Raw genomic sequence first — 25,016 nt, 5'->3', positions numbered from 1 at the left:
TTGTTAAGGAGGTGCATGCTATAAAATGGTGGGAAAGGCTTAAAAACAAAGGCTATTATAGAGTGGGCGATATGTTTAGGGGTAGTAAACTAAAACCTTTACAGGAAATTACAGAAGATTTAGGTAATCAATACTGGTTAAATATAGCAGGCTTACATAAGATAGTTAAGAAGATCAGTGAAAAGGGAGAGCTTTGGTTAGACGCTCCAATGGAAGAGATATATAAAGTAATGGCCAAACAAAGGAAGGGTCTAGTGGGGTTATTATACAGAAAAATGATTTCAAATAAAGATAAAATAATAGTATATTTACAAAAGATTTGGAGTCATGAAGGTCAGTTACCAAAGAGGTTGGCTGGGAAAATCTTGGAAGGACTAGAAGGGATTAAAGTAATCAAATTTAAAGAACTGGAATATAAATTTCTCACAAAATGGTATAAGACACCCGCACAAATAGCCAATATATTCCCAGGAATGAGTTCCAAGTGCTGGCATTGCAAACAATTTAAGGGTTGGTTTGCACATATGTGGTGGGAGTGCGAAGAGGTTAAGCCCTTCTGGGGAGAAATTATTGAATTTATTAGAAAAGTTTGCAATATACCATTAACCATTGGCTTTAACATGATGTTGTTTACAATAGGAAATCCGGCACTAAGTAGACCCACTCAAAACCTTGCCAAGGCAATGATATTAGCGGGGAAGGCGGTCATCGCTTTGGGGTGGAAAGATCAAAGTAAATGGTCAATAGAAATCTGGCACAACTATTTGTTTGATTACATACAGTCTGACATCGTGGCCACAATCAACAAGGATTCCACATGGGAAGATAAGGTCAAGGAAATCGAGAACAGATGGAACCCTTATTTAGAATGGATCTCGGGAGAAACAAGGAAGGACATTCAGTGGAAGATCAAGACTTTGTGCCCTTGGCTGAGGGGGAAAGACTAAGAGTAGATGCGGAGGGTTGAGGGAGGGAAGGGTTATTTGTAATTCTAACAATCATATCTTGTAATGGTCAATTTTATAAGAATCAATAAAACATAAAAATATTTATTTAAAAAAGTCACATGGTGGCTGTGGGAGGGGGCTCCCCCCCACCAGCCAGCTGACTGGGGGCAGGAAGGAGCCTGGGAAAGCGGAAGAAACCCCGATGGGACCTGGGGATTGGCAAGCCTACTTTCACATGTTTCCCTTATCACAGTTTAAGTTCTCGCTTGGATGCTGGTTTGGCAACTTAATAAATATTATGGATTGGTGTTCTGTTTTGCAATTTTTGTCCCAAGAGTATCTAACTGTGCAGTCCTGAGGTCCACATCCAAGAGGGCTCAGGGACTTGTGTGAATGTTCAAGCAGTGAGGGAGTGTTTCAACAATATATCTCGGAGTTACACCAGTTTATGCCAGACTTTAAGTGCTGGATCAAAAATTTGCAGGTGCTAAATTAAGCAATGAAGCTGCTTTGGCAACATAGAAAGGAATAACACTGAGGACATAGCAGGAGGCAATTGACTCTCTAAGCTTCACTAACCTGAGAACACCATATGAAACTTGTAGTAAAGTTGTACTCGCAAAAGTTGAGGTTTTACCTATAGGCACCCACCCAATGGGAAAATCCAAGCAACACCCCTATTGCTGTGGTCCTACCCACAGGCCCCAGAACAGTTCAGAATGCTGATGCCTCTGGTCTTTCACAGACCCTTTTCTAGACACTTAGACTTAGGGAATACAGCATTGCACTAGAGTGTTGAGGAAAGCACAGAGAAGGCACCTTACATCAGTGAGGGACCATTTAGCAATAATACCCAAATGATGTCAAGTGCCTAACGCATCTTGGTTCACAACACTACAGTTACCTCAGCTCTGGAAACACATATAATGCCTCTGCACCCAAAGTGTGGCAAGGCACTGTATCCTGACAAGTAAGTAAAAGTCAGGGTTCATCAGCCTCAGAATGGAAGGCTGTAACTGCTCATCCATCTGGGTACTGCCTCAATAATGCATAGGCCTATATCCAAGGGTGTGTGTGTGTATTAAGACAAGTGAAAGCTTGTCTGACAAACTCTACATCAGAAAATGGATGATACTAAGGCAGAAAGAGGGGGAGCTGGCAACCTGGTAAGGAAGCTGGCAACCCCATAAGAAGCTGTAAGTATGGTTCTTTACCAGGATGCCTATGTCCTAGAATCATAGAGTTGGAAGGAAACTCCAGGGTCATCTTGTCCATCCCCTGAACAATGCAGGAGATTCAAAAATACCTCCCCCTATGTCCTTCCAGGTGAGAGACACACAGCTTTCAACTAAAGTTGGGAATGACTGGCACCTACTTTACTGGCCAAATACGTATGGAAGCCTATTTCCCTTCAGGATGGTTTGTTGTGCAATATGCTAACAAGCAATACCTTTGCTATGGTGGACTCTTGCAACTGAAGCTATGCTACAGCCAGCAGGCTCTTTGGTTTGTGCTGACAAGATCAGGGTAGCTTGGGCAATCCAAGGCAGGGCAGACTGGTAGTGAGAAGTGATGCATTTTCACTAAGCATTGAGTTACCCCAAATTTAAATTCAAGGAAGCTTTCTTCAATTTTCAGCATCTTGCCTGGTATGAATCTGGGGCTGAAAATTATCAAAGGAACATATTTCATCTAATTCATAGAATGCAGACTCTCACATATTTCACTTCTTAGTCCAAACAATTCACTTTTTGAAGAAAAGAAATTATAAAACCCTAAACTCCATGTGTTTCACACCTGTTTAAATGTCTCAGGCCATACAATGGCTTCTTTATAGATGGTGAACAGTTTTCCAGTGGGTGTTTGGGGGATTATGTTCCCAATTTTGACTTGCAGAAAGGACTGGTTTGAAAATATGACCCAGTTGAGAATATCGTATCCAGCTATTATTTCCCCAGTTTGATCAAAAGAGATCTACTCCCCAGCACTGTTGTTAAATGAGATGCTTCTCAGGAAGTGGTGGAGCTGATGAAAGAAAGAAAGAAAGAAAGAAAGAAAGAAAGAAAGAAAGAAAGAAAGAAAGAAAGAAAGAAAGAAAGAAAGAAAGAAAGAAAGAAAGAAAGAAAGAAAGAAAGAAAGAAAGAAAGAAAGAAAGAAAGAAAGAAAGAAAGAAAGAAAGAAAGAAAGAAAGAAAGAAAGAAAGAAATTTCAACCAAGAAATACAATTCTTGGTCTTTTAAAAATAATTGTGCATGGTTATCATTAGAGTATTAGAAATAGGTGTCAAGACAAAAAAAAAAAAGCTTGGATAGTGACATTTTCTTTCTATTCTACTACTATGTTTCTGAAACACCCAATGCAAATCGGATCAAATGGCTTTTTCAACCATGAGCAAGCATCCTGTGGGAGCAGACTGTTTCTGTAGATGAAAGGAGACCTTCCCCAAACAGAAATAATCTTTCTCCAATGGAAAAATTCTTGTATCCTTTTAATATAGTCCGTCTGCATTGAAAAATGACTTGCGGTGAGGAGGAAAAGGTAGAGTTTCTTCTCACAGCTCAGTGCCACCAACACTTGCTTTCTGTAAAGGCAAGAGGCTCCTCTGTTGGTTGAAGGTTTCCGATGTGGGTGGGAAATTCCTCTCTTGGTATAATACATCTGTGGTCATTCCATCCAGTCCATTATTTATGTTCTTTAACAGCATCACTTCGCTTTAAGACTTGTAGAATTAGATACAGAACAGCCATCAAGTCAGAACCAACTTATGGTGATGCCAGCAAAGGGATTTCAAGGAAAGCAAGAAGCAAAGGCAAAACAACATTGCCTTCTTCTGTAGTGTCTTCCTTGGTGGCCACCCATACAAGTATCAATATCTGTGCTGCTCATAGACATAAGAAATAAATTTAATTGAGTTGAAAAAAGTATCAACATTGCTTAGCTTCTGATCAGATCAAACTATACCATACTATTCCACTTCTCCATTTTTTAATTAGAATACTCCAAAATTATGACCTTTTGGCAATGTAGGTTTGGTCACTTAGATGACTTAAAGTATTTACCACAAAGTGCGGGAGAGCCACAACAAACCCCAAACATGTACTGAATAAAGGAAAATGAGATTAATTATTGATTAAATAGTTATATTGGAGACCCAGCTCCACTCTCTATATCTCTCCAGAAGAAACCAAAATACATTTCTGAACAAATGCCATTAAGCCCAGGAGCACATCAGAATTAGTCCATTCAATGATGTCTTATTTATTTATTTATTTATTCATTCATTCATTCATTCATTCAATCAAATTTATATCCCAACCTCCCCTGGTGGGCTCAGGCCGGCTTCATCTTATTCACGTTGCCTTTTGTATTCCTGAAATGTTTACACTATCATCCCTAAGAAACTAGTTATCTCACAGAATGTGTTGCACTGGAGAAGCAGACATTCCACCAAAATGATATTTGAAAGCAGAAAGTCCCAGGTTCAATCCCCGGCATCTCCCAACTAAAAAGGGTCCAAGCAAGTAGGTGTGAAAAGCCTCAGCTTGAGATCCTGGAAAGCCGCTGCCACTCTGAGTGGACAATACTGACTTTGATAGGCCCAGGGTCTGATTCAGTATAAGGCAGCTTCATATTTTGGGGAGGGATGGTGGCTCAGTGGTAGAGCATCTGTTTGGTAAGCAGAAGGTCCGAGGTTCAATCCCTGGCATCTCCAAAAAAGGGTCCAGGCAAATAGGTGTGAAAAACCTCAGCTTGAGACCCTGGAGAGCCGCTGCCAGTCTGAGTAGACAATACTGAATTTAATGGACCAAGGGTCTGATTCAGTATAAGGCAGCTTCATATGTTCATATGAAACAAACCCATTTTAATGCTTCCAAGCTGCCAAAACAACAGACTTCCTATAGAAGCAGTGATGTGCCCAATGTAGAGTCTGACAGAGAGCCAAATTAAGCACTGAGATCTCTTGTGTTAGACAGGATCTACATATCAATGGATATTATACTAACATACTAGAGGATGCACAGAAAAATCCTGAATGTGTGGATTCATTATTTTTCCCTACGTGTTCTTTTCCCATGGCTCAAGACAGTTTACAAATCCCAGTATAGGACATACAAAACATCATAACCCCTCATCTCCAAAATGTCTGCAAACAACAATCCATTTTAAACACTAGCAGATGAAATGATTTTGCAGGGCATCCCAAAAACCTCTAGAAATAGCCTTATCAGAGTGACTATTCCACAGGATGGAATCGAAAACTATTTGGCCTTGTTGATTTGATGAGAACTACCTTAACTGAGAGGAGAGGGAGTTGCTGGATCCTAACTTAGAATGCTCAGATGCATACCTGCCACAGCTGATTCAGAAGTACCCTTGGCTCATGTTTCAGATGGGATAAATGCATAGCATCCAAAGCATGCACTGCTGCATAGACAGCATTGTAGATGCTATAGCTGTGGCTTGTCATGCTCATTTCAAAAACCGATCCAGGAACCATTTCCAGTTTCTCCTCTCCTGTGCAGACCTTCTCATTGGTGTTGTCTGCCATCTTTTGGGGAATAAACAGTTAAAAGTCTTTAGGGTTTGTAGAATCTTTCGGGCTCAAGTGCCGTGTTCTACTGGAGAAAGTTTTCCTTCCAGACGTTTTGTTCTCAGCTGCGGAGAACATCTTCAGGGGCGTTGCAGCCAGAGCAGGTGCTCTGACCTTCTTGGCTGCTGTGCATTGAGTTAAAAGTCTGTTGCCAGAAATCCATGATAAAGCCATCTTCCTTTTCTGAGGTTGGGCTTCTCATCTGAAGGAACCTCTGGAATCCTAAGAGCTCCTTGGAGTGACTTGCAAAGGATATTGCACCTTGAAGGAAATGGATGTCCCTATTTCTTTGGAAGGGAAGGGAAGGGAAAGCCATCTGAGCTGTCAGAATCCAGACTTCACTTTTTGTCTTCATTGACAGGCCTTCAAGATCTGAAATATCGAGCAATATTCTCAAAACAATCTTGGTATCAATTTCACCATATACGAGCACAACATTTGCTGAACTCTCATGATAATGTTGAATGTTTTCTCAACACTAATTCCCATTTCAGAGACTTGTGTAGAAAATGATAATATGGGGGTTCGTTCAATGAAGTCAAAGCAGATGCCACTTTGGGCAAACATGGGAAGTTCCTTCTGAACAAACCACTCTGCATATTCATTAAACTAATTTTGAGCGACCACTCCAATCCAGGTCCACTTCAAATGCATCAATAATTGGAGAATCCCAATATGCTGAAGGGTTTTATTTGGAAATGTCTGGTAGGAGAAAACTGCTTGGGCTCTGTGAATTAGCATTGGAGCACAGCCATATGTGAGCTAAAGAAATATAGAAAAGAGGAGGTGAGAAAGGAAAGAGATTTCCAAAGTGAAATGTTCGCAGGCATGACTGGGTAGTGGTAAGCCAAATCAATCATACGCTTTTCTCACAAACATTAACTAAGATGCTAGATGGATTCCATTTTCTGTATTCACCTTGCTATTTGATATGCTGTCTGTTGAACTCCAGGGATTCTCACTGATCTTCTTTATGGCAGATTCCAAGGCCACGATGTTCTGTTAAGTTTCTTGTTACACTAAACATCAGCCATCAATTGTACTGTAGTGCCAGGCTGGTGAATTCTACTGTTGGTCTCGGAGGTTGCAATCTAAAGAACACTTTCTTAGGAGTAAGCCTTGCTAAATAACACAGAACTTGCTTGAGTAGACCTGTTTAGGATTGCTGCTTAGGATTGCTGCAAAAGCTTAGCAGAGTTATGCTGTCATATTGTTAGGGGGTGGGGGGCATGTGAATTTTCTTCCCCCAGTAACTTTAAAATCCCACCAACATGTAGCTGCAGAAATCCCCAAATGAGCCTATATGCAAGAAGGGACATAGAAACTTACTCATCCCCATAACACATTCTAATTTATCATATATGTAATGCTGAGCCTTAGAATGGATCCCATCTGCAGTCTAAGAAAATGCTAGAATTTGAACTTCTCCGAAATTATCTGCATATTATTTTTTCCTTTCATTTCACTGTATGATGAACATTACTGTTACTACTACTACTACTACATTATTATTACTACTATTTTTATACCATCCTCCCACCAATGGAGCTGAAAGCTGCCATGCAGATCAGCAATCAAGTATATATATATATATATATATATATATATATATATATATATATATATATATATATATATATATATATATATATATATATATATATATATATATATATATATATATATATATATATATATATCACATAAAGTAAACCACAAACTTTCAAAGAAGGGTGAGCTGGGAAGGAAGTAGTTTTAACTGTTGTTAGCCACCCTGAGCTCATTAGGGGAGGGCAGGATATAAATGCAATAAAATAAATGAATGAATGAATGAATGAATGAATGAATGAATGAATGAATGAATGAATGAATCATTTTAATATATTCCTGCTAGGGCAGAAGATCTCCCATCCCCAATTCTCATTGCATACCGATACTCCTACGGCCACCAGGAAAAAAAAGAAAAAAATTAAAATCACCATCAGTCTGATAGAATTACGTCACTTCCAGGGAAACCAAGAGGTGATATCATACCATTTTACAAAACACTGGAAATTCTAGACTTTTATCATAGATATTTGGTGATTCCTACAGTGGATCAAAATTACTTCTAGGTTCCCCATGGAAATGAAATAATGCCATTGCAGTGATGGCATCGCTTTTTGACCCCAACGTTGATTTTTGCTGGTTGCCAGTTCCCAATAACCCTAGATGGAAGCAATCAAAATAATATCACTCTAGGCAAACCTTGAATTACAAGCTAAAACAACAGCGATAGAAATCCATAATTTTATTTGTTTCTGTTTATTAAATGCTCCCTCTTATTTAGGTCAGGCCTACACACAATGATAAAACATTTTGGGAAAAATATAAAACTCAGCAACCCACTGCTTGAGGCCAAGATGGAGAAGATCTCCACAGCCACCATGAATTTCCCTTTGGTGCTTAAGTAAGTTGGAACAAAGGACAGCCAAACACTGCAAAAGACCAACATGCTGAAGGTGATGAACTTGGCTTCATTGAAACTGTCAGGTAAGTGCCTGGCTAGAAAAGCAATGGTGAAGCTCATGGTGGACTGAAAGCCCATGTAGCCCAAGACACAATAAAACATGGTCACTGATCCTTCATTACATTCCACAATGATTTCCCCCATTACTGAATATGCATCAAAATCTGGGAATGGGGGATAGGTTACTAGCCACACAATGCAAATTGTGGCTTGAACAACAGAACAGAAGACAACTATGGAGGCTGTCACTCTTTCCCCCATCCACTTCCTCATCCTTGATCCCGGTATGGTGGCCTTGAAAGCTACAATCACAGTGATGGTTTTGGTCAACACACAAGAAATTGCCACAGAGAAGATCATGCCAAAAGCCATTTGTCGAAGGAGACAGGTCACCTTTTGAGGCTGGCCAATGAATAGCAAAGCACAAAGGAAGGAGAGTAGAAGAGAGATGAGGATAGCGTAGGTGAGGTTTTGGTTATTAGCTTTGACTATGGGAGTGTTCCGGTTCTTGATGAAGATCCCAAGCACCAAAGCTGTGATGAAAGAGAAAAAAAGGACCAAAGTGGACAGACTGAACCCCAAAGGTTCTTCATAAGACAGGAAGCTTATCACTTTGGGAAGGCATAATTTTTGCTCTTGGCTTGGATAATGACCTTCTGGACATTGAAAACACTCATCCGTATCTGAAAAAGAAAAAATGATTTCTATAAAGTGATACAATTTGTCTGCACCTCATTTACCAGCACTAATTCAAATTAATATGGCAGTCATATTAGGTGATGGCAGGCAAACCTGCATTCTTCTCAAACTGCATCTACAAAATATCACTAATCTCGAATTGTAAAACTTTGGGGGCTACTGCAACAAAAAAGAAGCTCAACGAAATGGAAGGCATCTACTCACTCATGATATTGCTGCTTTTATTTTGTCTTGCTCTTTAGCTATTTGTTTTTTTGTCTTTCTATCAAGTGTGGCATTGAGCATATCACTACACACCTAACAATCATTGAATCACACTGCATAATCCCACCACAAATTATCCCTGTTACATTATTCTTTAAATGAGAGCCAATAATCTTTGAAGAATGTTGCTTACCCTTCTGGTTGGAAATCTTCCCCAGAGGGCATGGAAGACAATCATAGCAGCAAAATGGCTTTCCTTCTATCTCTCTCCTGCCATAACCAGGACTGCATTTGTCATTACATATGGAGAGTGGAGGCATCTGTCAAAAAATTCAAGAAGAGAATTTCATTATATGTCTTTGAATGCTGTCACACAATGATTTTTTAAAATGCTGAGAAACATATTGCTATGCAAACGCCCTAAGGAACTAATCTGGACAACGCAAGAGATAATTTGAACTTCCACATTCACTGGGGATGACCATACAATAAGGGATTCTTAGACAAAATACATATATCCTCATGACTTCATCTATCACTGTATTCTTTGAAATAGGTTTCACAGCATTTGGGCACCATTTTTTAGCATTAGATGCCATATGTTAGTATTGTTTGATACTGTTTATTTTCTAATTGTGCTTTGATGTGTTGCTTGATCAAGTTCTGCCCTCAACTTGGCTGCTGGAGTCCATTTTGGAAAGACCAAACACATCTCATCAATTTTTTAGATTATTTCCAAATTTCTGAGTGTTGGCTCTTTCCATCCCCACATCTCAATAATAAAAAAAGGTAGTCCCCTGTACAAGCACCAGTCATTTCTGACTCTGGGGTGCCGTCACATCACGACATTTTCACAGTAGACTTTTTTACGGAATGGTTTGCCATTGCCTTTCCCAGTCATCTACACTTTCCCCAAAGCAAGCTGGGTACTCATTTTACTGACCTCAGAAGGATAGAAGGCTGAGTCAACCTTGAGCCAGCTACCTGAACCCAGCTTCCACTGTGATCAAACTCAAGGTCATGAGCAGAGAGCTTAGTCTGCAGTACGGCAGCTTTACCACTCTGCACCACGGGGCTCCTCCACATCTCAATACCATACAGCAAATGAAGATTAACTTTGGAAACAATGAGCTCATACAGCTTATGAGCTCTAAACTGATAATGGCTGCTCATATCTGGAAATTTCCAATGAAGAAGGCCTTGTTAGTTCTTTTTTTACTTTTCCTGCTGCTGAACAAGCTGCAATAACAACAAAATTGGCTTGGCTTAGATCAAAACTTTTAGGAATCAAGAAAACATCATTGACTTAGACATTAACATGCCATCCAGAGACTGATAAGTCTGCAACAAATACTCAGCAGTGAGTTACGCTAAGTCAAGGGTTCTTTCTGCATACCTTCAGCGTCTTGCCTGATATGAACCTACAGTTGAAAATTATCAAAGGCATGGATTTCATCTAAAAGAATGCAAACGCTGACATATTTCACTGTCTAAATCAACCAAAACAATTTTTGAGAAAGGAAATGATAAGATCTAAAATTGAAATGCTCCACACCTGCTGAAAGGTCTGAGGCCATACAATGGCTTCTTCATAGATGGTGAACACTTTTTCTGTAGGTGTTTGGGGGATTATGTTCCCAACTTTGACATGCAGAAAGGACTGGTTTGGGAATGTGACCCAGTTGATAATATCATATCCAGCTATTATTTCCCCATCTTTATCAAAAGAGATCTTCTCCCCAGGCAGTATTGTTAAAGGAGATGCTTTCTCAGGAAGTGGTGGAGCTGATGAAAGAAAGAAAGAAAAGAAAGAAAGAAAGAAAGAAAGAAAGAAAGAAAGAAAGAAGAAGAAAGAAAGAAAGAAAGAAAGAAAGAAAGAAAGAAAGAAAGAAGAAGAAAGGAAGTAGGAAGGAAGGAAGGAAGGAAGGAAGGAAGGAAGGAAGGAAGGAAGGAAGGAAGGAAGGAAGGAAGGAAGGAAGGAAGGAAGGAAGGAAGGAAGGAAGGAAGGAAGGAGATTATTTATTTATTTATTTATTTATTTATTTATTTATTTTAGGATTTATATCCCGCTCTTCCCTTAATATTTCAACTATTAAATACTGATGTTAATCTCTTTAAAAGCCTTGTGCATGGTTATAATTATAGCATTAGCAACAGCTGTTAGGGGAAAAAGGCTTGGTTAGTGACATTTTCTAGCCATTCTACTCTTTTTCTGCAATAAGTGTATATTGGTTCAAATGGCTCTTTCAACCCTGAGGAGGAGTCCTATGGAAGTGGATTATTTATATGATAGAAGGGAGATGTTCACCAAACAGGAGTCTTTTTTTCAAATGGAAAAACTTCTTGTCTCCTTTGAATAAAGTCCCTCTGCCATGGAAAACTACTTGTGAAGAAGAGGAAAACATAGGGGTCCATCTCACAGTTCAATGCCACCAACAGTGAAATTTTCTTCCACCACAGGGAGCCTTCTGTGGATAAAAGAGGCACCTCTGCTGGTTGAAGGCTCCCAGGTGTAGGCAGAAAATTCCTCTTTTGCTATAATTTGTCTGTGGTCATTCCATCCAGTCCAGATTGCCCGGAGGTTTGGGCTGGGTTGCCATCAATATGCAGATGACACCCAGCTCTATCTGCTAATGGACGGCCGACCCGGCTCCGCCCCAGGGAACCTGGATCGAGCTTTACAGGCTTGTTGTGACGTGGCTCAGATTGAGTGGGGCTGAAGCTGAACCCAGTGAAGACAGAGGTCCTTTGGGTGGGTCGTGGCGCACTAGGAGGGGAAATAGCTCTCCCAGCCTTCGACAAGCGCGCCATTGAAACCAGCGCGCCAGGTAAAGAGTCTGGGTGTTTTACTGGAGCCTTCACTATCAATGGAGGCCCAGATAGCAGCCACTGCCAAGTCAGCATTCCTCCATCTGAAGCGGGGCAAGGCAGTTGGCCCCTTTCCTGGAGCATCGTGACCTCGCAACAGTGATCCATGCAACGGTCACCCTCAAGATTGGACTACTGTAATGCCCTCTACTTGGGGCTACCTTTGTGCCGGACCTAGAAGTTGCAGCTAGTGCAGAACGCGGGACGGCCAGGCTACTGTTGGGGCTCCCGAAATGGGAGCACATACAGCCAGGGCTGCGCGAACTGCACTGGCTGCCAATTACATACCGGAGTCCAGTACAAAGTGTTGGTTATTACCTTTAAAGCTTGTATGGCCGAGGAGCAGCCTACCTTAGGGACCGTCTCTCCCCATATGAACCCCAGAGGGCACTGAGGTCAGTCGGAAAAAAATAAAATGACTATCCCTTGGGCCGAGAGAGAGGTCAAGCTCCAGAACACCAGAGCACGGGCCTTCTCAACTGCGGCCCCGGCCTTATGGAATCAGCTTCCGGAGGAGGTGCGGGCCCTGCGGAACCTTGACCAGTTCCGCAGGGCCTGCAAAACTGTCCTTTTTAAACGAGCATACACCGGCTGCTGAATTATTGTGTATTATTGTGAATTAAGGACCCGCCGCCAGTATGGTCCTGTTTCAAGGACCTACATTATCATAGAATTACTTAAACTGGCAGAACCAGCGTCAGAATGCCACCATGCTGCCAGATTAACTTAAATTTAACTTATGAATTTTAAAATATTAACTGGTTTTTATAATGTTTTAAATGTTTTTATTGTTAACCTTAAAGTTTTTTATTTACTATTGTACATGTATAAAAGGTTGTTAGCCGCCCTGAGCCGCCTCGGTGGGGAGGGCGGGATACAAATAAATTTTTTATTATTATTATTATTATTATTATTATTATTATTATATTATTATTATTTAATAGCACCAAGATCCACTTCACTTGAAGACCTTTTGAATTCCATATGTAACAGCCATCAATTCAGAACTTATAGTGATCCCTGCAAGGGACTTTCAAGGCAAGTGAGAAGCAGAGGGCAATTCACCATTGCCTTCTTCTGCAGGATCTTCCTTAGTGGTCTTCCATACAAGTATCAACACTGCTTAGTTTGTGGTCAGGACAGGCCTATACCATGCCATTCCACTTCTAAATTCTTGAATTAGCAAATTCCAAAATATCTATAAATTGTGACCTTCTGGAAATGTCAATTTGCTCACTTAGATGACTTGAAAACACTTACCACAAAGTACAGGGGAGTTACAACAAAACCCCAAACATGTACTGAATTGGGAGGAATAGATGAATTATTGATTCAATAGAAGTAATGGAGACCCAACTCACTGACTATGTGTAGAATAGATGAATTATTGATTCAATAGAAGTAATGGAGACCCAACTCCACTGACTATGTGTATCCAGAAGAAGCCAAAATACATTTCTGAACAAATTCCATTAAGAGAAGCACATCAGAAATATTCTATTCCATGATGTCTGCATCTTATTCAGGATGCCCTTTGTATTCCTGAAATATTTACATTATTATTCTTAAGAAATTATCATCTCCTAGAATACGTTGTACTGGAGACACAGGCATTCCACCAGAAAATGATATTTGAAAAAAACTACATATTAAAAGCTGCTAGAACTACAGACTTCCTTAAGAAGCAGTGATGTGCCTATTGTAGAGTCTGATAGACAGCCCAAATAAGCACTGAAATCTCTTGTATTAGACTGGATCCACATATGAATGGATATTGTACTAACATCGTACAGGAAAATGACGAAGGTGGAATATTAAAGTATAATTTTTTTATCGAGTCAGTCAGTCAGTCAAAAATTTATTATATATAGTCATTGGCCTTTACAAAACAAAGCAGAACTCAATTTATTTATCCATACATTTCCTTTTCCCATGGCTCAAGGCAGTTTACAAATCCCCCAATATAGGACATGCAAAATACAATGCCCCCTCTAATAACCCCTTATCTGCAAAATGTCTGCAAACAGTAACCTATTTAAAGCACTTATTATTTATTTAATATTATTTATTACTTTAAATATCTATCCCGCCCTCTCCGCCCTCTCCGCAAGCTAACAACATTCATATTTACAAGTTAAAACTAATAAAACATAATTACAATTTAAAACCATTTTGTGGTGCTGTACCACAACAATATAAGCAAGCTCTTTTTTTCTGATGGTGATCATATAGTAACTCTATAATGATGTGGGGTGGCAGTTCTCTCCTGGTTAGATATCAAAGTCCTGTTGGAACTAGGGTGGCCAGACCATCCCAGGCACCCGGGAATGTCCCGGTTCTGGCCCCCTATTCCCGCCTCCCGGGCTGGCTATACCGGGACTATTAGAGGTCCCGGTTTAGCCAGCCCCGGAGGCGGTGGGCCGCGGGCGCCGGCGGGAAAGGCGGCGAGTGAGGGAGGGAGCGTCCCTGCGCGTGCACAGGGCCCCTGCGCACGCGCAGGGACGCTCCCTTCTCACTCGCCGCCTTCCCCGCCCACACGCGGGGCCCGGCGGCGGTGGCGGAGCCCTCTCCACGGCCTCCGCTGGTCGCTGGAGGCCCTCCAGAGATTCTGGAGGGCCTCCAGCGACCAGCAGAGGCCGCGGAGAGGCCGAGCGGCTGGCGCTGGTCCCTGGAGGCCCTTCAGAGATTCTGGAGGGCCTCCAGCAACCAGCGCTGACCAGCGGAGGCCGCGGAGAGGCCGCGGAGCGGCCGGCGCTGGTCCCTGGAGGCCCTCCAGAGACTCTGGAGGGCCTCCAGCGACCAGCGCCGACCCGCGGAGGCCGCGGAGAGGCCGGCGCTGGTCCCTGGAGGCCCTCCAGAGACTCTGGAGTGCCTCCAGCGACCAGCGGAGGCCGCGGAGAGGCCGCGGAGCGGCCGGCGCTGGTCCCTGGAGGCCCTCCAGAGACTCTGGAGGGCCTCCAGCGACCAGCGCCGACCCGCGGAGGCCGCGGAGAGGCCGGCGCTGGTCCCTGGAGGCCCTCCAGAGACCAGCGGAGGCCCTCCCCGGCCTCCGCAGCCGCCGCCAGCCTCGCCAGCAGCACCAGCCGCCGGGAGGAGAGGCCGCCACCCCGCCCTGGAAGAAGGTAAGCAGGGAGGGGGGGCGAAAGTGGGGGGGGCTGGCGGGAGGGGGGCGTCCTTCCTTCCTTCCTTCCTTCCTTCCTTCCTTCCCTCCTCCCTCCCTCCCTCCCTCCTCCCTTTCTTCCTTCCTTCCCTCTCTTCCTTCCTTCCTTCCTTCCCTCCTTCCTTCCTTCCCTCCCTCCTCCCTCCCTTCCTTCCTTCCTTCCTTCCTTCCCTCCCTCCCTTCCCTCCTTCCTCTCTTCCTTCCTTTCTTCCTTCCCTCCTCCCTTCCCTCCCTCCTCCCTTCCTTCCTTTCTTCCTTCCTTCCCTCCCTTCCCTCCCTCCCTCCTCCCTTCCTTCCCTTCCTTCCCTCCCTCCTCCCTTCCTCCCTTCCTTCCCTTCCCTCCCCTCCCTTCCCTCCCTCCCTCCCTCCCTCCCTCCTCCCTTCCTTCCCTCCCTCCTCCCTTCCTTCCCTCCCTCCCTCCTCCCTTCCTTTCTTCCTTCCTTCCTTCCTTCCCTCCCTCCCTTCCTTCCCTCCCTCCTCCCTTCCTCCCTTCCTCCCTTCCTCCCTTCCTCCCTTCCTCCCTTCCTCCCTCCCTTCCTTCCTTCCTTCTTTCCCTCCCTCCCTCCCTCCCTCCCTCCCTCCCTCCTTATGTTCTTATGTGACACAGTGTGTTGGACTGGATGGGCCACTGGCCTGATCCAACATGGCTTCTCTTATGTGACGCAGAGTGTTGGACTGGATGCGCCACTGGCCTGATCCAACAGGGCTTCTCTTATGTTCTTATGTGACGCAGAGTGTTGGACTGGATGGGCCACTGGCCTGATCCAACAGGGCTTCTCTTATGTTCTTATGTGACAATACTGACTTTGGTGGACCCAAGCACTGATTCAGTGTAAGGGAGCTTTGGGTTTGTGACTGGAGTGGACAATACTGACTTTGGTGGACCCAAGCACTGATTCAGTGTAAGGGAGCTTTGGGTTTGTGACTGGAGTAGACAATACTGACTTTGGTGGACCCAAGCACTGATTCAGTGTAAGGGAGCTTTGTGTTTGTGTCTTCTGGTGCAATTTTGTTCTCAGATCCTGTATTTACTTCATCAGTATATGGGATAAGGCACTTTCTCAACTGTGCTGCATAATGCAGCCTATTTATTTTGTCCTGTTTGCTCTGTTGGCTCTATCTGCGCCACCTTCATCACTTTCGGGGTGTGGATCCCCCAGTGGGGTGGTCTCGCGACTCCCTCCGCCAGCTGTTTCTGATAGCCCTGCGCCCCCTCTTTCATGTGATATGTGTCGGAAGCAGCCTGTCGGTCACTTCCGGGTTCCTGTCCTGCATCTCGACCTGTGTTATTAGTGACAGGCTGCTTCGGCGTGCCGCTGCGCCGCCCCCTGGGTCCCACAATGATGGGACCGATGCCACAGGGACGGGCTCGAAACACTCTATAACCCCTCAAAAGAACAGCAGTCTAGCTCGCTTCCCCTGAGCCCTGCCGCCATAAGCCTCAAGGGGGCTCATTTTGCGGCATTTCCCGGCGGGAGGGTGGCACCCGCACGGGATACATATCAAATGAAAGAGGGGGCGCAGGGCTATCAGAAGCAGCCGGCGGAGGGAGTCGGGAGACCACCCCACTGGGGGATCCACACCCCGAAAGTGATGAAGGTGGCGCAGATAGAGCCAACAGAGCAAACAGGACAAAATAAATAGGCTGCATTATGCAGCACAGTCTCACTGGAATCTCACTGGAATCTGACTGGCTTCTCAGCGTGGAACCCGTTCTCTCTAGTCTTCTCACTTTGAAAAAAGTGAAAAAAGAGTTTTATTTAACTTTATTCCCCCCTTTCCCTCTCTGTAAATAATCTTGGTGTTTCCGGCAGTGATATTTGGGGGATTTTTGGGGACGTCACAGGAAGTGCTGTGAAGTCACTTCCTGTTTCCAGCAGTGGCATTTGGGGGAAATGATGTCATTTGGGGGAAATGATGTCACAGGAAGTGATGTCACTTCCTGCTTCCGACAGGTGGCGCGGGGAAAATAATGTCACAGGAAGTGATGTCACTTCCTGCTTCCAACAGGTGGCGCGGGGAAAATAATGTCACAGGAAGTGATGTCACTTCCTGTTTCCGGCGCCGCGCGCGGACCCCTACCTTCCCCCCCCAAGGTGTCCCTGGCTGGCCTTCAGACATTATGGTCACCCTAGTTGGAACAGTTCGGTCTTCCGGGCCCTGCAAATTAAATGGTTCTGCAGGGCATCCCAAAAACCTCTAGAAATAGCCTCCTCAGGGTGACTTTTCCACCGGATGGAATCTGTGATTGATAAGTATGTGCTCTCGTTGATGCAATCAGAGCTGTCTTAAATGAGGGAAGAGTCAGTTGCTGGATCTTGAACATATGAAGCTGCCTTATACTGAATCAGACCTTTGGTCCATCAAAGTCAGTATTGTCTTTGATCTTAACCTAGTGTGTTCAGATCCTTACCTGCCACAGCTGATTCAGGAGTACTCTTGGCTCATGTTTCATATGGGATAAATGCATAGCATCCAAAGCATGCACCACTGCATAGACAGCATTGTAGATGCTATAGCTGTGGCCTGTCATGCTCAATTCAAAAACTGATCCTGGAACCGTTTCCAGTTTCTCCTCTCCTGTGCAGACCTTCTCATTGGTGTCATCTGCCATGGTCTGGGGGAATAAGCAGTTAAATGTCTGTTGCCAGAAATCCATTATAAAGCCATCTTCCTTTTCTGAGGTTGGGCTTCTCATCTGAAGGAACTTCTGGAATCCAAAGAGCTCCTTGGAGTGACTTGCAAAGGATATAGCGCCATGGAGGAAATGGATGTCCCTATTTCTTTGGATGGGGAGAGAAGTGAAAGCCATCTGAGCTGTCAGAATCCAGACTTTAGCTTTTGTCTTCATTGGCAGGCCCTCAAAATCTGAAATATCGACCAATAATCTCAAAACAATCATGGTATCAATTTCACCATATACGATCACAACATTTGCTGAACTTCTCATGATAATGCTGCCAATTTTAATGATGCTGATTTCCGTTTCATCAGTCTGCGTGGAAAATGATAATATGGGGGTTCGTTCTATAAAGTCAAAGCAGATGCCACTTTGGGCAAAGATGGGAAGTACATTCTGAACAAACTGCTCCGCATATTCATTAATCTCATTTTGAGAGATCACTCCAACCCAAGTCCACTTGAAATGGATCAATAACTGGAGAATCCCAACATGTTGAAGGGCTTCATTTGGAAATGTCTGGTAGGAGAAAACTGTCTGGGCTCTGTGAATTATCATTGGAGCACAGCCATATGTGAGCTAAAGGAATATAGAAAAGAGAAAATGAGACAGGAAGAGATGTCCAAAGTGAAATGGTTGCAGGTTTCTCTGGGTTGTGGTTGGCCCAATAAATCAAACTGTTTTCTCACAAACATTAACTGAAGTCCTTGATAAATTCCATTTTGTTTATTCAGCATGCATTTCCAGTCATGGAACTGGGAAGATTCCAAAACACTTTGCTATTTGGTACACTCTCTGAGAAATGTATTTATTTATTTTCTTCCATTTATATCCTGCTATCCTCTCAAGAGCCCCATGGCGCAGAGTGGTAAAGCTGCAGTACTGCAGTCTGAACTCTCTGCTCACAACCTGAGTTCAATCCCAGCAGAAGCTGGGTTCAGGTTGCCCACTCAGGTTGACTCAGCCTTCCATCCTTCCAAGATCTGTAAAATGAGTACCCAGCTTGCTGGGGGGAAAGTGTAGATGACTGGGGAAGGCAATGGCAACGAAAAAGAAAGGAAAGGTCCCCTGTGCAAGCACCAGTTGTTTTCGACTCTGGGGTGACGTTGCTTTCACGTTTTCACAGCAGACTTTTTATGAGGTGGTTTGCCATTGCCTTCCCCAGTCATCTACACTTTCCCCCCAGCAGCTGGGTACTCATTTTACCGACCTTGGAAAGCAGAGTCAACCTCAAGCCAGCTTCCACCAGGGATCAAACTCAGGTCATGAGCAGAGCTTAGGACTGCAGTACTGCCGTTTTAACATTCTGCGCCATGGGGGAAACCACCCCGTAAAAAGTCTGCCGTGAAAATGTTGTGAAAGCAACATCACCCCAGAGTCAAAAACGACTGGTGCTTGCACAGGGGACTACTTTTACCTTTATCCTCTCAAGTGGACTCAGGCTGGGTTAAAAGATCACACGATAATATCTTGACAATAAAAACTATCAAGTTCAAGCAATCTATTAAAAATCAGAGAGTTAAAACTTACAATTTAGTACCAGAAAACCAGAGTGAAAGTTGCCTCAGTAGCCATGCTCAAATGGAGCCCTCTGAGTGGTGGTGTTGGATGTTTTCAAATTGGAAATTGGCTCCTGGGGCATGAGATACTGTTTCTACATTTCTTTGTAGCATCATGAATATCACATCTCTCAGAGATCCCTTTCACACTCCTGTTTCCTTATGCTTTTAATTTGTTGCTGCCTCATGTTTTTCTCATGTAATGCGGTAACTGTGGGAGCAGGACTCTCAGAGAGCATGTAAATCCAGTTTGTAGGTGGCTATACATTGCTGTTTTCAGACCACAGTGATGTTTCCTACTCCAAATACCTTTTTATTTTCTTGCTAAGAAGTCTAGGATTTCTTGTTCTCTCCATGACAACCCATCTCACTCTACTGAGCTTGCTATTTGCAAATACTTTTGTTTCCTGTCAGATCACAAAATAAATCTTGCAAGTCTACGAATACCTCTTATACCTGCCATGACTGGAAGGTTGGCTCTTTGTTAACCCATTTATTTCAGTGTAGAGATGGACAAATGCAGGGCTCTTTTTGTAGCAGGAACCTATTTGCATATTAGGCCACACACCCCTGATGTAGTCAATCCTCCTGGAGCTTACAGTAGGCCCTGTAAGAAGAACCCTGTAAGCTCTTGGAGGATTGGCTGCATCAGGCATGTGTGGCCTAATATGCAAAAGAGTTCCTGCTACAAAAAAAGTCCTGGACAAATATAGATAGATTTCCCCCTGATTCATGAATTAACCCTCAAGAAACATACAGGGTGGACCTTTTTAATTTCAGGCATGTCTCTCCAAACCAGAAAACTGCATCTCAAACATATAGGGTTATATCATACCTGTGGGAGCTTGTAGGCAGATAGGATGGTGGCCATGTGGACACAGGTATCGGATTGAGGACCTCCAATAACTGCTACTAGATCATGCTGGGTGTCACACCTGTAGTTAGGGGTGAATTTGCCCCATGTGGAGACCATTTCCATGGAGGATTGATAGGTTCTACTGGCACTGAAATAGTCATTATAGACGTGGAAGCCCAGAGTGACATTGGGCAGAATCTGGGGTTTTTTATTGATCTCCCTAACAGCAAACACCAAGGCCAGGATGTGCTGGTAGAGGTGAGTCATTACTCTGCAATGAGAGTTACATGCTGTATCACTACATGCACTTCAAAATAGGATACCTGCTGCATTTTAATCCTATGTGTATTTTCAAATTGTGCTGCACTAAAAGAGATTGCTTGGGGTGTTTGAAGTAATATTGTCACATAAGCAAACTTACGGTGTCTCCAAATGAAGAGGAATACTCATCTGTAAGACTCACCCACCCATACTAACCAAAGCATTTAGGGAGAGGCATGCCATTGACAAAGTAGATGGAGATATGGGTTGGATTGTTGAGGCACTATTACCCTTTTTCTTGCATTTTAGAGAAAGGGAAATTATCGTTTAGATGAGAGGATAGTTGAACCAAAGGACATGTAAGTTGTCTTCCTATGGGAAGAAAAGGGACAGACATACTTTCGCAGCCCTGAAGCTAAAACCAGTCCACAGTATTAAGACTATCGTGTGGGCAAGCTATATCATTTGGATTTAAAAAAAAACAACCTCTTACATAAGGTCATCGATGATATCATTAGAAGGATGTTTTTCAAAGGTTATTTCCTTGAACCACATGTAGATCTGAGACAAAATCACAGCAATAATGTACTTTCCAGGCTGATAATACTGGTGAAGAATAGAAAGAGGGTCACTAGTGGTGCTGCAATTAGCAATACGCATCTTGGACAACACCTGAGACAGAAGGACTCAGATTAACCACCATCCAGCAGGAAGAGCTGTCTTTTAGATCCCGTTTCATGTGTTCCCACATTATAATTCAAGCATCTCTGAGTTCTATAGCCTGATGGGGAATGGCCAGTTCCACAGAGTGAATGTACAGAATAATAATTTTTAAAAAATTGAAAGAAAAAGATTCAAACTGACAGTGGTCAGTTTGACGGAACTCAGCCTCTGGTTCTAAAAGGTAAAAGACTATTGGAAAAACTTCTGGTATTTGTAATATTGTTCATGATCACTGTCACTCTCTAGGGACAGAGAAGAAGTAGAAGAAATCATGGGCAATTGGATAATCACAGGGAAGAGCAAGTCTTAACATAGTATTATAACTTCTCTGCGATATTGACTGGAAAGGTATCATGTCACTCATGTGGCCAGAGAAATTTTGTTTTTGTTTTTTCTTCTCAGGAGGAATAGCAAGAGAAAAGTGTCCCCATCTGTCTGATTGTATTTCAAAGTGCAACTCTTAGCAATGCCACACAGTTCTGAGCCCACTGATTTCTTTACATTCAGAATGTATAATGCTGCTTCAGATTTCGGTGAGGAATGGTCTTAGCCAATCGGCAGTGGCGATGACAGCCGCACTCAGACTCACATACAGGGAACCCCCTGACTGTGTATGGACCTCAAATGGAGGAAGAAGAATAGCAGGCTCTGTGTACCCTCATATTTGCTCTCCCCTCATTTCCCCTATAATATAATTCTCCAGACAGACTGATCATGAGTAAACCTAATCTTCCATTAGCTGAGCTGCCAAGTGCTGGCTGAGCTACCTGGAGAAAACCTGCCCACCCTCCAGCCATTGGCTGAGTTGCCTGTTGCTCAATCTCAGTTGAGAGCAACCCCCACCTTCTAGCCCCAGGACAGACAAGAACTGAGCCACTGATTCACAGAGAAGAGAAAGAAACCCTTTCCATGATTGTCTGAGGGAGGTAGGAGGAGGGAAAGAACTAGAGAAACCCTCCTTCAATTGACTGAGGAAGAAGGAGAAGAGTGAGAGAAAGCCCTTCCTCATTTGGATTCAGGCTCCTTTCTCTCTTCCTCTGGAAGGAAAACATCCAGAGACAGGGGGAGGGGGGATTGTGTCCTGTAGCAACAGACCAGATACAGAAAGAGAGAGAGGAAGGGAACGTAAGAGACAGAGAGAGCTTGAAGTTCTTTGCTTAAGACCAACAATGTTAGTAGATGGAGACTGTTGGTCTGAAAGGTATCACTAAAGGCATCTGAGGAAGAACTCACTGGGGCCAGTCTTGATTGGGCTGTCAGTTCCAGGTTGGTGGGAAATTCTTGGAGATTTTGTGGTGGAGTTTGAGGAGGGTATAGGAGTTAGGGCTTCAAAGCAGGGTCTGTCTTCTTGCTGTGGAAGCTGACTGAGTGATTTCGGATAGTCACACATCTCTAGCCTACCCTACCTCACACGGTTGTTGTGCAGATCAAAGTGCATAGAGAAGAATGATATAAACTGATTTGGTCCCCCCATTGTGGAGAAAAACTGTTCTTTTCCTAGGTAGAGGCTGTAAGGAGGAGGAAGACGATAGAAAGCTGAAGTTGTAGAAGATAAAGGGAAACAGATAGGGTTGCCAACTCCAGCTTAGGAACTTCCTGGAGATTTAAGGGCTAGAGCCTGGAGAGGGTAGGGTTTGAGGATTGGTGAGACCTCAGACAGGTACAATGTCATGCACTCCACCCTCCAGACCAGCCATTTCCTCCTGGGGAACCACTGTTGCCAATCTCCAGGTGAGGGCTAGAGATCACTCAGAATTACAACTGCTCTTCAGATGGCAGAGATCAGCTCCTTTTGAGGTGAGGGGGAATGAATGCCTTCACTTGGGTGGATGAGAAGATAGCAAGGTTGGGGGGCTTTATTCCAAGTACAACTATATTTCCAGAAAAAAAGAAGATACAATTCAGTGAAGGAATCTCAACTAAATAAGAGAAGATAGTTCTCTTTACCTAAGTATACCAACCTGAGAATAGTCACTCCCACCACTACACTTCACGACTAAGCTATGTTTTGTGTTGACTTATTCTTCCCTCAAATCAAATTCTGCTCAAAGTGGGGCATGTGTTTCTGTGGCAGCATTCAGCCCCATGGGAAATGCTGGCAAGGAAGAAGAGGAGAAAAGGGAGCAATGCAAAGACAGAAGTAGCTGGCATGCAAAAGAACAATCAAACATTGGCAAATATAAAATTTATTTTAAAAATTCCACACTTGGATGAAACTCACAACACATCCCACATCAGAGTAATGCCATTGCAGTAACACATTGCTCTATGGCCCCAACAAAAAAAATCTGCTGGTGCCAGGTCCTAATAACCGAAGATGGAAGCAATAAGAAAAATTCCACTCTAGGCAAACCTTGAATTACAACCTAAAACAACAGAGATAGAAACTCTTAATCTTATTTCTTTCTGTTTATTAAATGCTTCCTCTTATTTAGATCAGGCCTACACACAATGATAAAGCATTTGGGGGAAAATATACCACTCAGCAACCCATTGCTTGAGGCCAGGATGGAGAAGATCTCCACAGCCACCGTGAATTTCCCTTTGGTGCTTAAGGAAGTTGGAACAAAGGACAGCCAGACACTGCAAAAGACCAACATGCTGAAGGAGATGAATTTGGCTTCATTGAAACTGTCAGGTAAGTGCCTGGCTAGGAAAGCAGTGGTGAAGCTTACAATGGCCAGAAAGCCCATGTAGCCCAAGACACAATAAAACATGGTCACTGATCCTTCATTACGCTCCACAATGATATCTCCTATTATTGAATTTGTATCAAAATCTGGGAATGGGGGAAATGTTACTAGCCACACAGTGCAAATTGTGGCTTGAACAACAAAACAGAAATAATTATGAAGGCTGTCACTCTTTCCCCCATCCACTTCCTCATCCTTGAGCCCAGTATGCTAGCCTTGAAAGCTACAATCACAGTGATGGTTTTGGCCAACACACAAGAAATTGCCGTGGAGAAGATCATGCCAAAAGCTGTTTGGCAAAGGAGACAGGTAACCTTTTAAGGCTGGCCAATGAATAGCAAAGCAAAAGGAAGGCGAGTAGAAGGGAGATAAGGATAGCATAGGTGAGGTTTCGATTATTAGCTTTGACCATGGGAGTGTTCCAGTTCTTGATGAAGATCTCAAGCACCAAAACTGTAATGAAAGAAAAGCAAAGGGCCAAAATGGACAGATTGATCTCCAGAAGTTCTTCATAAGACAGGAGGGTTATCACTTTGGGATGCGTAATTTTTGCTCTTGGTTTGGATAATGATCTTCTGAACATTGAAAACTGTCATCCATATCTGAAAAAGGGGAGGGGGAGAGATTTTTATAAACCAGCGCAATCATTGGGCTGCCATATTAATTTGAATGAGTGCTGCTAAATCAAATGATGCCAGACAAATCTGCATTTGTCTCAAGGAGTTACACCTACAAAGTACCAGTAATCTGCAACTGTGAAGTTTAGGGGCAAACAGTTGTTCAACCAAATGGAAGGCTGATATCAAAATACAGGGTTTAGGACTACTTCTATTTTGTCTTGATGTGTGTTGCTATTAGTTTTATTTTTTCAGTCACTGCGCACATAACCACGCACCTAACCGCACACTTAACAAGGGGGAGGCTCCCTGAAGTTTGACAAGATTAGTTGGTCTATCTAATGTAAACCAACTTTAAAAAAAGAAACATAGGTGGGGAATTTAGAGTCAAATCACTATATCATTGTAACACCAGAGCAAACACAATGGGGATGATCCCTGTGGCTGGAACTGGTCTTCACAAGACAATTCTTCTAGCTGGAGTTGTATTATGTAAGCAACTGCCTTGGCTGTCTGGCAGGAAAAGTCTTTGTGTAGGTGAGAAGATGAAATTAGCCAGCCTATTGTCCACTTTAACTTTTTTATATTTGCATCTCCATAGCATGTCCTGGGTGCGTGGACCTCCTGCCTTGTTCTCATGGACATCACA

At 43.3% G+C, this 25,016-nt stretch overlaps 1 protein-coding gene and 1 pseudogene across 1 annotated transcript in view; both read right to left on the bottom strand.

Annotated features, from left to right (window-relative positions):
• The window catches only part of LOC132583078 (vomeronasal type-2 receptor 26-like), a 28,394-nt gene extending 22,898 nt beyond the window's left edge, over positions 1-5,496 (bottom strand). Inside the window, exon 1 of the mRNA XM_060254742.1 lies at positions 5,296-5,496. Within this exon, the coding sequence (XP_060110725.1) occupies positions 5,296-5,496 (201 nt within the window). The remainder of the gene's footprint in view (positions 1-5,295) is intronic.
• Positions 5,497-7,828: 2,332 nt separating this feature from the next.
• Positions 7,829-20,994, bottom strand: LOC132583077 (vomeronasal type-2 receptor 26-like; annotated as a pseudogene).
• Positions 20,995-25,016: the final 4,022 nt, after the last annotated feature.

The sequence above is a fragment of the Heteronotia binoei genome, chromosome 15, assembly GCF_032191835.1.
Source record: "Heteronotia binoei isolate CCM8104 ecotype False Entrance Well chromosome 15, APGP_CSIRO_Hbin_v1, whole genome shotgun sequence".
Classification (NCBI taxonomy): Eukaryota; Metazoa; Chordata; class Lepidosauria; order Squamata; family Gekkonidae; genus Heteronotia; species Heteronotia binoei.
The sequence above is the reverse complement of the archived record's forward strand: the minus strand, read 5'-3'. Positions and strand labels throughout refer to the sequence as shown.